This window comes from Bison bison, unplaced genomic scaffold, assembly GCF_000754665.1.
Source record: "Bison bison bison isolate TAMUID 2011002044 unplaced genomic scaffold, Bison_UMD1.0 scf7180017864237, whole genome shotgun sequence".
Classification (NCBI taxonomy): Eukaryota; Metazoa; Chordata; class Mammalia; order Artiodactyla; family Bovidae; genus Bison; species Bison bison.
The window spans coordinates 903,979-915,938 of record NW_011494809.1 but is presented as its reverse complement, the minus strand read 5'-3'; the positions used below and the strand labels follow the sequence as shown (position 1 = coordinate 915,938).

General features: G+C 36.3%; 1 protein-coding gene across 2 annotated transcripts in view; it reads left to right on the top strand.

Moving 5' to 3' along the window:
- PIK3C3 (phosphatidylinositol 3-kinase, catalytic subunit type 3) overlaps positions 1-11,960 on the top strand; it is a 164,807-nt gene that overhangs the window by 80,808 nt on the left and 72,039 nt on the right. For both annotated transcript variants that reach the window (XM_010846456.1, XM_010846457.1), the window contains exons 11-13: positions 2,223-2,377; positions 3,985-4,075; positions 7,473-7,540. In XM_010846456.1, coding sequence (XP_010844758.1) covers positions 2,223-2,377; positions 3,985-4,075; positions 7,473-7,540 — 314 coding nt within the window. The remainder of the gene's footprint in view (positions 1-2,222; positions 2,378-3,984; positions 4,076-7,472; positions 7,541-11,960) is intronic.

The following is an 11,960-nucleotide window of genomic DNA, read 5'->3' as shown; positions in this document are numbered from 1 at the left end:
ATGTATGGATGTGAGAGTTGGACTGTGAAGAAGGCTGAGCACAAAGAATTGATGCTTTTGAACTGTGGTGTTGGAGAAGACCCTTGAGAGTCCCTTGGACTGCAAGGAGATCCAACCAGTCCATTCTGAAGGAGATCAGCCCTGGGATTTCTTTGGAAGGAATGATGCTAAAGCTGAAACTCCAGTACTTTGGCCACCTCATGCGAAGAGTTGACTCATTGGAAAAGACTCTGGTGCTGGGAGGGATTGGGGGCAGGAGGAGAAGGGGACGACAGAGGATGAGATGGCTGGATGGCATCACTGACTCGATGGACGTGAGTCAGGGTGAACTCCGGGAGTTGGTGCTGGACAGGGAGGCCTGGCATGCTGCAATTCATGGGGTCGCAGAGTCAGACACGACTGAGCGACTGAACTGAACTGAAGCAACTAACACTACTCCTCAGCCAATTAAGCTTTCATTTAGTTTTTTGTGAAAAGAATCATATAATGGTAAAATCACATGTATTGCTTTTTGTCAGTATTTGGGCAACTGTAAAAAAGGTTGACTATGTCAGTATAAGAAAAAAGATGAAAAGAATATATTTTGGTATTAAATAAGGGAAAATAGCATGTTGGGAAGTAGTCATCTTCATGGAATTTTTTAAATGGTGGAAATGACAAAGAGTAAATAAGCAATTAATTGCAAATACTGGGCTTCCCTGGTGGCTCAGCTGGTAAAGAATCTACCTGCAATGTGGGAGACCTGGGTTCGATCCCTGGGTGATGATCCCCTGGAGAAGGGAATGGGTACCTACTTGAGTATTCTGGCCTCCTCTGGAGAATTCCATGGATTGCATAGTCCATGGGGTCACAAAGAGTTGGATACGACTGAGCGACTTTCACTCTCACAAATGCTGTAGTTGTTAACAAAATACAGAAGGAAAGATTTGTTTATACCTGAAGTATAAATATAAATATTTAGCCAGGGATTTAACCTGGTTTCTGGGCTTAAGGAACGGTGACTAAAATTAAACTGGTAATCACAATGTCTTAATACTACATAATTGAATTTTAACTGCCTGAGTGGCAATTAGAACTGGAAGATAATAGATGCTGTTGAGTTTCTTCAATTTGTAATTATTTTTGAAAGCAAAACTTTTGGCGTTTTCTTAATAGTCATTGGGAGGGGCTAAGAAGTACATTTATAGAGTATGATGGAAAATATTTCCATTCTTAACATTAAGGGAAAACTCAGAAAGGTAAAAACAACTTTCCTGATGCTTTTTTTTTCGGTATGAATTATCTCACTGTTTATCAGAAGAAGTAGGAGAAATTTAGATTTAGAAATTTGTTTTCTTCAAGCCAGTTTTGATAGTTGGAAGGAAAATAAATATTTCCTTTAACTGAGTGTTCAAATATCTACTTCATTGTAGTTTCCATTTAAGAGACAACCCAAATTCTCTAAATTCACTCAACTCCAAATTCTCTTAAAGGGAAAAAAAGCAATATAATATTTTTTAAAAAATCCCAACCAGGAAACATTATGAAATAGAAGCACTTTGAAAACTTAATAGATTGGAGTTTCACATGTGATCTTAGACCTAAAATGCCATTGCTGTAAAAAGGATCTTTTGTTAATTTCTCAGCTTTATATGAACCATCTCAATTATTTTTCTTAGTTTTTGTTTTTTTTTCTGTGCTTTTGGGATACTTTTTATTTTTTATTTTTATTTTCTAATAGAGCATGACTGATTAACAGTGTTGTGTTAGTTTCAGGTGTACAACAAAGTGATTCAGTTATATATATACATGTATGTATTCTTTTTCAAATTCTCTTCCCATTTAGATTATTACAGAATATTGAGCAGAGTTCCCTGTGCTGTACAGGTCCTTATTGGCTATCTGTTTTAAGTATAGCAGTGTATACATGTCAATGGGGTACCATTTTAAACAAGATGTTTACTGGTCACTTACTCTGTGCCAGAAACTATTCTGTGACTTTTTTCCTGTTAACTGATTTAATCCTCACAACTCAGTCTCTAAGGTTTATATGATTATGGCCATTTTAAAGAAGAGGACCCATTGAGGCACCAAGAAGTTCAGAAACCTTGGGACCTGCCCAAGGTAACACAACTGATAAGTGGTAGATTAAATCGTTTAACTTGATATTTAGGAATACCCATAACTTGTATGTAATCATTTGCATTTTTCTAATATTGGCTTATTTTTTGTTTGCTTTCCAGGATTTGTTGATGTACCTATTACAGCTGGTCCAAGCTCTCAAATATGAAAACTTTGATGACATAAAGAATGGATTAGAACCTACCAAGAAGGATAGTCAGGGTTCAGTGTCAGAGAGTGTGTCAAATTCTGGAATAAATTCTGCAGAAATAGATAGGTATGGATATCCAGGGAGGACTTATTTTCAAATCTGATAGTTTTCTACCTTTTCAGACTGTCGTCTTTTCTTTTTTCCCGGATGTACCAAGCCCTGGTTGGTAATAAGTTTGAAGTTCTACCAGTGAACATGGCATGTGTGCTCCAGAACACAAACTACTGTATTATAGGGCAGTGTTTTAAAAGCAAGCTATAGAGTCAGAATGCCTGAGTTAAAATCTTAACTCTACCACTTGCTAGCTGTGTAAACTTCTGCAAGTTAAATATTCTCTCTGTGCCCCTGGCCCTAGTTTCTCATGTTAAAAATGGGGATACAGCAATAGTAAATGATCTTTAAGGACTGCTGAAAGATTAAATGACACACATAAAGCATTTAGAAAAGTGTCTGACACATGGTGCTTGGTAAGTGTTGGATGTCATTGCTGTTCATGCAAAAAGAAAATGAAAGATGAGGCATATTAGTGGACTCAGACATTTTTATTGTAAAGTTGTATTTTTTATTGACTGCTTTTCACCTCTTTAGTAGTTAAAGCAACCTGTTAATTGAATTGAAAGTAGGCTATTAACAGTAATAACAGTTAAGAACTCCCACCTCTGTAGCAGACACCAGGAGATGGCCCATATACATTAAACTTGTTATTAGTAATCCTCTGAGGTAGGTGTTCATATCCCTAATTTAGACATGAAGAACTTAAGGAGAAGTAAATTCCCAAAGTCTTCTGTGTTGCAAATTAGGTAGAGTTTACTCCAAAGCCCTTGTTCTTTCTACTTTGCCATTTTTCTTTTCATAAAATCTTAAAATTTGAGATAAATAGAAACATTTGTATGAGAAATTCTAGACTTAGTGGGTATAAAATTGTTTTGTGAAGAAATCATGAGATTTGTTAATTACAAATGAGATCTAGAATTCAGATTATCTGGATTAGTACAGTTATTTCGATTATCACATGAGTTCAAGATTATATTTCTGAATTTTTGTTGATGATAATGCTTTTTTTTGTTTTTTTAAATCTGCTGTTTTTCACTTAGAAGGAAACTGAGAAACAGTGAGGGGAAAACATTTTTTTCTTATATAGACTCCTTTGTGTTTTCCTGTTTTTAAGAGAGGAGATCCCTTACATTTTCTTCCACTGTACATGAGAGGGCTTCAGTCTCTAGGCATGTTTACTTAACTTCATCTTACTTTTGCCACTTAGAGTGTTTTATTAGAACTCTAAGATTTTATGACAGGATGTAAACTATAAACTATTGTATCTGCTGGTCACCAATTTGTATGCTTTTTAAAAGATGAAAAAGAGATAGGAGTTGTCTTGTGGCCAAATATATTTGGAAAATACTGGCTTAAAGTAAAATGTACTTTTTAAAAACACTGTAGTATTTATCAGAAACTTTAATGTATGCAAACTTGCACATACATCTCAAAGATGAATCACCCATATTCTTTGACTATGGAGCCTCTTTTCCAGAATCTAATGTGACTCAGTGCTACCCAGAACACACTTCAGGAGATGGTACTTTATCCAGACTCACTTGTAGTGAACTGTGCTGAACATATGTATCTTCTCTTACAGAAAGAGGATTTTACATATCAGTGTATTATTTTTTCAGCTCCCAAATTATAACCAGCCCTCTTCCTCCAGTGTCTTCCCCTCCTTCTGCATCTAAAACGAAAGAAAGTTCAGATGGTGAAAATCTGGAGGTGAGTACAGAGCTTTTCATGTTTCCTGTAGGAGGGATCCTACCAAGTAAACATTTTATGTTGGTCTTGAAAATATTGATTTTGATGAATAATTACAACTTTATGAAATAATTTGGTTTATGATACATGTTTATAACTTTTCCTTTCAGCAAAAAGTGCCATCAATTCAGTTCAAGGCATTTTATTGGTGCCTTTGGACATGTTAATATAAATGGATTGAAATACAATGTAAAAATAAAGTGGACCTAAATATTTTATTAAGGAAACTCAGAATATTTATTGTTAACACATTTATGAACATTACTGGAGTTGTTGGTGTTTGTAATTACCTTGTAGAAATGTATGACTTTGATACTAGGGAAATAAACTAAGCTGCTCTTAAGTTCTTTTACCTAAGCAGAGGTAAAATTTTTTTGAGGTAAAACAGGTCTATATGGCTAGTGCTACTCTGAAAATTGTATTTGGGAGTACATTTGCTGAAGTTCAACTAGTATGTATTGTTGTTTTTTATCCCTGTGACTTCTAATTTGAGAAGAACCTTTCATATCCCTGATGCTGAAAATAAGTAATACATGCTTGATATTGGAAAGAGGTTTGTTTTGTTTTAAATGTATATATTCAATATCATTTCTTTTAGTCACATTTTAGGCATTAATGTTGTTAAATGAGTGACATTTGTTTTCACTATTAACTTTTAATTAGAATATGCTTGTCTCTGCCTACCTCTTGATATATCAGGAAATATTGAAAAAATAATTTTATATTACTGGATCATAGAATCCTTAAAGGAGTTCTTTAAGGAACCATTTAGCTCCAGTTTATTTTTCTCTTTCAAAAGGGACTGATTGACTGATTCAGTAAGCAGTTCATTCACATGTGTTTTTTTGAGTTCTGTGTACCAGAAATTGTTGTAGGTGCTAGGGTTGATACATGGACGGAGGAGCCTGGAAGGCTGCAGTCCATGGGGTCGCTAGAGTCAGACACGACTGAGCGACTTCACTTTCACTTTTCACTTTCATGCACTGGAGAAGGAAATGGCAACCCACTCCAGTGTTCTTGCCAGGGACGGGGGAGCCTGGTGGGCTGCCGTCTCTGGGGTCGCACAGAGTCGGACACAACTGAGGTGACTTAGCAGCAGCAGGGTTGATACAGCAGAGAAGAAAACAGTCAAAATCTTTTCACTTCATGAAATTCATTCTAGTGTTTGGGCTGATGATAGTCAATAATATTTATATGCCGTAAAAGAGTAGAAGAAAAATCAGAATAGAGTGATAGAGAATGTTGGGCTGGGGTTAGGTGATTGAAATTTTGAAAAGGCTGTTCAGGGAAGGCCTCCCAGGAAAAGTGACATCTTCTGTAAAGATGAAAGGTGAGGAAACAACTGTGTGGTGACCTGTGGGATGAGCACTTTAAGCAGAGGGAACAAGGACCACTTTTTGGTACTACTGCCCTGAAACATCTAAATGCATTGATCTCTACCTTTTTCTTTGTTTATCAGTACCCTTCAATGTTTGCTTTCCTCTGAGTACAGCTTTTATCCCAACTCATCATTTTAATCATTCTTCAGTTCCCTTGGCACAGTCTTAACCCTTGATAAGGCTAATTAATTACCTAATTTGTCTGTGCCTTAATACTTTGAAAGAAATCACATAGCCTAGCGTGTTGATATCACCATACATTCATGACCGCAAACACCAGGTGGGCACTCAACACTGGCTGACTTCCTACATTTCTCTAGATGGTTGCTCTCCCTGCTCTACAGTGACTCTTTCATACCTTTTCAGCCCTGTTCTTTATGCCCTGCCTCACAGTTTCTAGATCACAGTTCTGCCTCATTTTTAATGGAAATAAATAGGAGTCATTAAATAAAAATGGTTCCCATTTACCATCACTAGATTTACAGATGTGAATCTCTTCCCATTCTTTACTTCTGTTTTCTTAACAATGAATAATTTAACCATCTTGAAAGATATGCTCTCTTCTTTTCCTGGTAGAAATATTCAGATATGTTAGTATCTCTCATTTTAAAAATTCAGATATTGGAAAAAAAAAAGAAAACAAGAAAAATTCTTCCCTGATACCACGTCCTTCACAACAGTACCTAATTTTCTTTGTTTTCTTCATAATCAGGTATCTCAGAGGAGTTGTTTGTCCATCTCGACTCTCCTTCCTTTCTTTTTAGTCTTTAATTCACATCATTCAGGGCCTTTGTTTCCCATCATTATATTAAAACTTACTTTGCTAAAATAAAATAGTAAATGGCTTCAGTGTTTGTGGTTATGTGTATTTAAATTTCTCGCAGCATTATTCAGGAAAATAAATGACTCCCGTCTTGAAAAGCTGACTCTTTTCATGGTTTGAGTGATACCATACATCCCTCGTTTTCCTCTTCACCTCTCCAGCCGTTCCTTCTTGGTTTCCTTTGTCAGTACTTTCTTGTTGCTTGACATGAGTACCTCAGGGTACTCATTGCTAGCACATTTCTCTCTCTTGAGTTTTAGATTCATATATCCAGATATCTACTTGATTTCTGTTGTATATCTGACAGGCATTTCAAACTTAATATTTCAAGATACAACTCTCTCCCCCAACACTCTTGCTTCACTTGGAATTTCTGTGACGTAACAAATCAATCCATTTACTAAATCCATAAATTTAGGAGTTGCTGTCAGTTCTTTTTTGTTTCATACATCCTCTCCATCAGCAAGTCCTATCAATTATACTTGCAAAATATTGTAATAATCTATTGCCTCTCTGTCACCATTCAGTCTTCTAGACTACCGTAATAGCATGCTGACTGATCTCAGGTCTGTACTTCTCAGAGCAAATAGAGTCATTTTCAGAAGATGTAAAGCAGATCACCTCACTCTCCTGCTTTAGATCTTTTGTTGAGTGTTGATTGCTTTGCAAATAAAGGCCATACTCAGTAGTGTGACAGTTTGGTCTTTGCTTCCCTTTTCAGCCTCCTTTACTTTTGTGTTCACTGTTTGTTAGCTACATTGGGCCTTTTAAAAGTTCTTTGAACAGTGAGATTCAGGGCCTTGGTCCATACCATCATGCTGGTCGTGCCTAAACATCACATCCTCTTTGCAGCCTCTGACCTCGCAGTCCAAGTTATTTTTATGACTTCCTTTAATGCATCTCTCCTCCACTAAATGTTAAGCTTCCAGTAGAACCAGGAACTCTGCAAACTATGGTGTCCTTAACCTCTCTCACATATTGCCTGGTCTAGAATAAATATTAGATAGGTGGGATGGAGGGATAGATAGATGCATAAAAATCTGATCTGTGGCATAGATATGTAGGTGAAAACTGATAGGCAAATGTAGACTCTCTTATTTCCCCCTCGTGAATAGCAGATGGTAATATATAAATACATTTCTTTTAATTCTTTCAGCAAGATCTGTGTACCTTCTTGATATCAAGAGCCTGCAAAAACTCAACACTGGCTAATTATTTATACTGGTATGTGAAATAATTTTTTATTTTATAATCACTGTTTAGGACTATTTTTTTCCCAAACTAAACAAAAAGGCAGTTTAAAGTATGAGCAATCATCCAAAAACCTATACTGTATTTATATCTAGCTGTATTTCTTTGCAATTATGCTCATGGAAATGCTTGTTAGCATCACAGTTTTTCTTCCTTTCACTAACTTTCTAGGATCTAAGATAAAACTGGGTAAGTTAATTGATTTTTTTCAGTTTTATGTCTGTTTGCCTTTTATGCTGTTTAAATAGTGTAAGTATGATACTTTACTGTAATTCAGTATATTCACATTATTTACTAAAATACTGCAATCATGCTAAAGTAGAATTTGAAGTTACTTATCTTATAGATGAGGAAACTGAGGCAGAGGCATGATGTAGCTGAACTTGCTAAAACTTGAGCTGGGATTAGATCACTGATTTCAAATTTTGCCATTTACAGAGTGCTTTCAGTGACCTTTTCTCGTTTGTTCGTGTGAAGTTAAATAGGGCAAATGTAAGTATCTCTGTTTTACGTGAGAACACATTTCCTGAAGGAAAGAAAGAGAAGAACTAAGGTATAGAAAGGTTAACTGACTTACTGAGACACACTTAATATGAAGCATGGCTCCCTTTTGTCATAGAATTGTAAAGTGTAGAGAACAAGTAGCTTAAGCCACAGGAGAAATACTTTGTTTTTGGTTCAGTTAAAGAAAGCAGTAGGATTAAACACTAGACAAGAGAACCGTATTCAGTTTTTAGCAAACAAAAGGCAGAGCCAGTGGGTAAGCTCTACTTGAAGCCTCTGTACATTTGAGAGAACATTTTTTTTAAACTTCCCGACAAACTTGATATTTTTTTATCTGTAGAAAAGATCCGGGATTTAATCTTACTGCTCAGTTTACTATGTTTAACTGTGTTTTTCTGTTTTGGTCTTTGTAATGGGAAGAAAAATAATTCCATGCTTTTCTTTAGCAATTTAATATAATATTCATAAAACTACATTTCCCTCACAGTAACTTTCAGTATGTCCGTGAAAATACATCCACAGAATGTTTTGGCTAGTTGTTAATCACCATTTTAACTTTGAAAGGTTTGCTTAGAAATTATTATATTACCAAATCACTACTATTTCCTTTTAATGCAGCTTCTTGCTTCCTAAAGTTCTCCATATTGCAGTTTGAATTCTTAAGTGTATGTCTATTAATTGGTGTTAAGGAAAAATACTTCCTCGTAAAAATTTAGGTAAATAATTTAGAGTAAATTAAAATGTGTAGGGCACAGTGCCAAGGTTTTGAGTAAGTACTTTTAAGCCTCGTAGGTATTTAAAAATCAAGGTTTAATGTATTTTTAAATGTTTTACTAAGAATTCCTTTATAGCTATATTTATTTCCTTGTAATATTCATTTCCTTGTAATATTCATGGAAAGTTTCTCTGGCTCATTACTTGCAGTGTAGATTAGTCACTTATAGAAGCTGTTTGTACATACACTGATTATGTGCTGTTTAAAATTATGTATTCTTTAGATTTGAGTGTAGACTAGATTTCACTGTAAAATTTGAAATTAGTTGTGATAAAATCTTTGCTGTCTTATTTCAAGTAGGAAGAGTTTTCAAACCATTCTGAATGCAGCTAAACAGTAGGAAATCTATTAGGTGAACAGTTTCCAGTGAGGCAACAGTTTCTGTTCAGAAAGAGTACTTTGTTTTCTCTACAGGTAATAAACAAAGTGAAGCCCTAGCTCCCAGTCTTATAAATGTTCCATCAAACTTAGATTTGATTTGTGTTCTCCCACTGTATTTCTGATTCACTGATGCAATAGCATGTGCTATGTCTATTCATTCTCTGAGGAGTAATTGTTTTTCCCATATTTACAGTCCACATATTACATATTCAGAAATACTCAAGGGGGGAAAGAGCTATTGATGTGGACTTCTGACTTTGGTAGATACGACTTTTGTGGTTGTAGCATGAAAATAAGGAAATAATTTCAAGGAGTTGACTTAAAATAATCATTCTTTTCTGTTGAACCTGGACAGAGTAGTATAAAATATTAATCACATGTAATAGTTTATATGCTTCTCAGTCTAAGCTTACCCTAACAAATGTATTAAAATATAAATTTCAGTTGATTGTGCTATTTCATTTTGAACATTTTGAATTTCCTTGTTCATCTGTTCCCTTTCTGTTGATTTAAACAGGATTCCTGCTATAGTTGAATCCTTAGGGGCCTATAATAATACAGACAATCCTTTTAAAATAAATGATGTCAACCTTTTAAACCACAGAGAGAAGTAATAGCTTCTAATCTGTTAAATGTTGAACATCAGGATCTATAAATTGTTCCACTTTTTTTTTTTTCTATAGCTATTCCAGTATGTTGAAATTAAAAATAAACTTTGGCTGCTTTGACATGTTTTTCTGTAACTTTTAAGACCTTTCAAGGTAATAAAGTTTATTTACCTCACAAAATGAGATTGTCAGGAAAGTAGGTAGCCCACTGCTGTCATCATACAATGGGTACCCACATAATTTTGTCTGCATTTCTACTTGAAAATGACAGGTTTTAAGGAAGTTCAGTTCAGTTCAGTTCAGTGGCTCAGTCGTGTCCGACCCTCTGTGACCCCATGAATCGCAGCACGCCAGGCTTCCCTGTCCATCACCAACTCCCGGAGTTTACTCAGACTCACATCCATTGAGTCGGTGATGCCATCCAGCCATCTCATCCTCTGTCATCCCCTTCTTCTCCTGCCCCCAATCCTTCCCAGCATTAGGATCTTTTCCAGTGATTCAACTCTTCACATGAGGTGGCCAAAGTATTAGAGTTTCAGCTTCAACATCAGTCCTTCCAAAGAACACCCAGGACTGATCTCCTTTAGGATGGACTGGTTGAATCTTCTTGCAGTTAAGGGACTCTCAAGAGTCTTCTCCAACACCGCAGTTCAAAAGCAGAAATACATGAGTGCTTTGTAGAAAGTTCTTACTGCTGTGAACGGAGTTCAGAAGTGACTCAAATCTTGGTCTTCTTGTCTTAATCTAAGTTTATCCTTCATTTTGGAGATGACAGTCATTTTTATTTTAGATGGACTTGCCCTTTGTATCAGAACTTTGGCTTGAGTGATTTTGAGAGCTGTTTGTTATGTGACCTTTGTCACATGGCTTTAGCCATTGTGTTTACTTGGTAGTCAAGGGGACCTGAACAAAGCAATGGAGCCTGTATATCACGGTCATCTGTATTGCTCGTTTAGAAAGGAGTTGCTGTGTAAATACAGGAAAAGACAATGAATATACTAACGTGACAAAGATAGTAAAGACTTTAAAGGATTATTGTTGTTGTTCAGTCACCAAGTAGGGTCCAACTCTTCACAACCCCCAGGACTGTAGCATGCCTGGCTTCTCTGTTCCTCACCATCTCTTGGAATTTGCCCAAGTTCACATCCAGTGAACTGGTGATTCCATCCATCCATCTCATCCTCTGTCACCCTCTTCTCCTTCTGCCTTCAGTCTTTCCCAGCATCAGGGTCTTTTCCAGTGAGTCAGCTGTTCACATCATGGCCAAAGTATTAGAGCTTCAGCTTCCACTTCAGTCCTTCCAAGGAGTATTCAGGGTTGACTTCCTTTGACTGATTTGATCTCCTTCTTGCTTTCCAAGGGACTCTCAAGGTGATGGAGATAGTAAAGACCTCACTATTCCATACTGAGACTTTGCTACCTACATACTAAGGTGATGGAGATGGTAAAGACTTTAAAGAGTTATTGGCTTTTTTAAATTTTATTTTAAATTCGTATGTGTCCTGTGGCTATAGAAGGACACTTATGAATCCTGTGGTTTTCTTTGTTCAAGATTTAAGAATGCTTTCTTGAATTTTTGGTTTTGAACTATTGTCAGGAACATAAAGTAAACGTAGTTTCATGGTTTAGTTTTTCATACTGCTTTACAGAAAATTCTAGGTTATGCAGCTCTGAGGACTTCCAGATCACCTGTTATTATGGTACAGCATGGCACTGGGAAGTCAGTAGGAGAAGGCACTCAACTTTTACCAGCCTTTAAAATATTTCTGTGTATAAGACTATATTGCATATGTCAGGGCCCACTAAATATTTTTTAAGATACAGAATCTGACATCAGGTTTTTTATAACTTCTGAAGGGAGCTAGGGAGTAAGTTGTGAAACAGTGATGAGCCAGGTAACATTATCAGCAGAAGTTGTTGTGAGAGGCCGTACCTGTTCTGGGACGTTAGAGAAGAAGGAAGTTTTTAGTGTTTAAGAGTTCCGGGAAGTGATGGAGTGTCCCTGTGTTTGAAGTGTGGGTAGAATCAGGAAGGGTGGAGGCGGGAAGGTATTTCAGGACAGTACTATAACATGAGCAAAAGCAACAAAGTGGGGTAGGGGAGTCGAGCTGACTAGAGTGTGAAT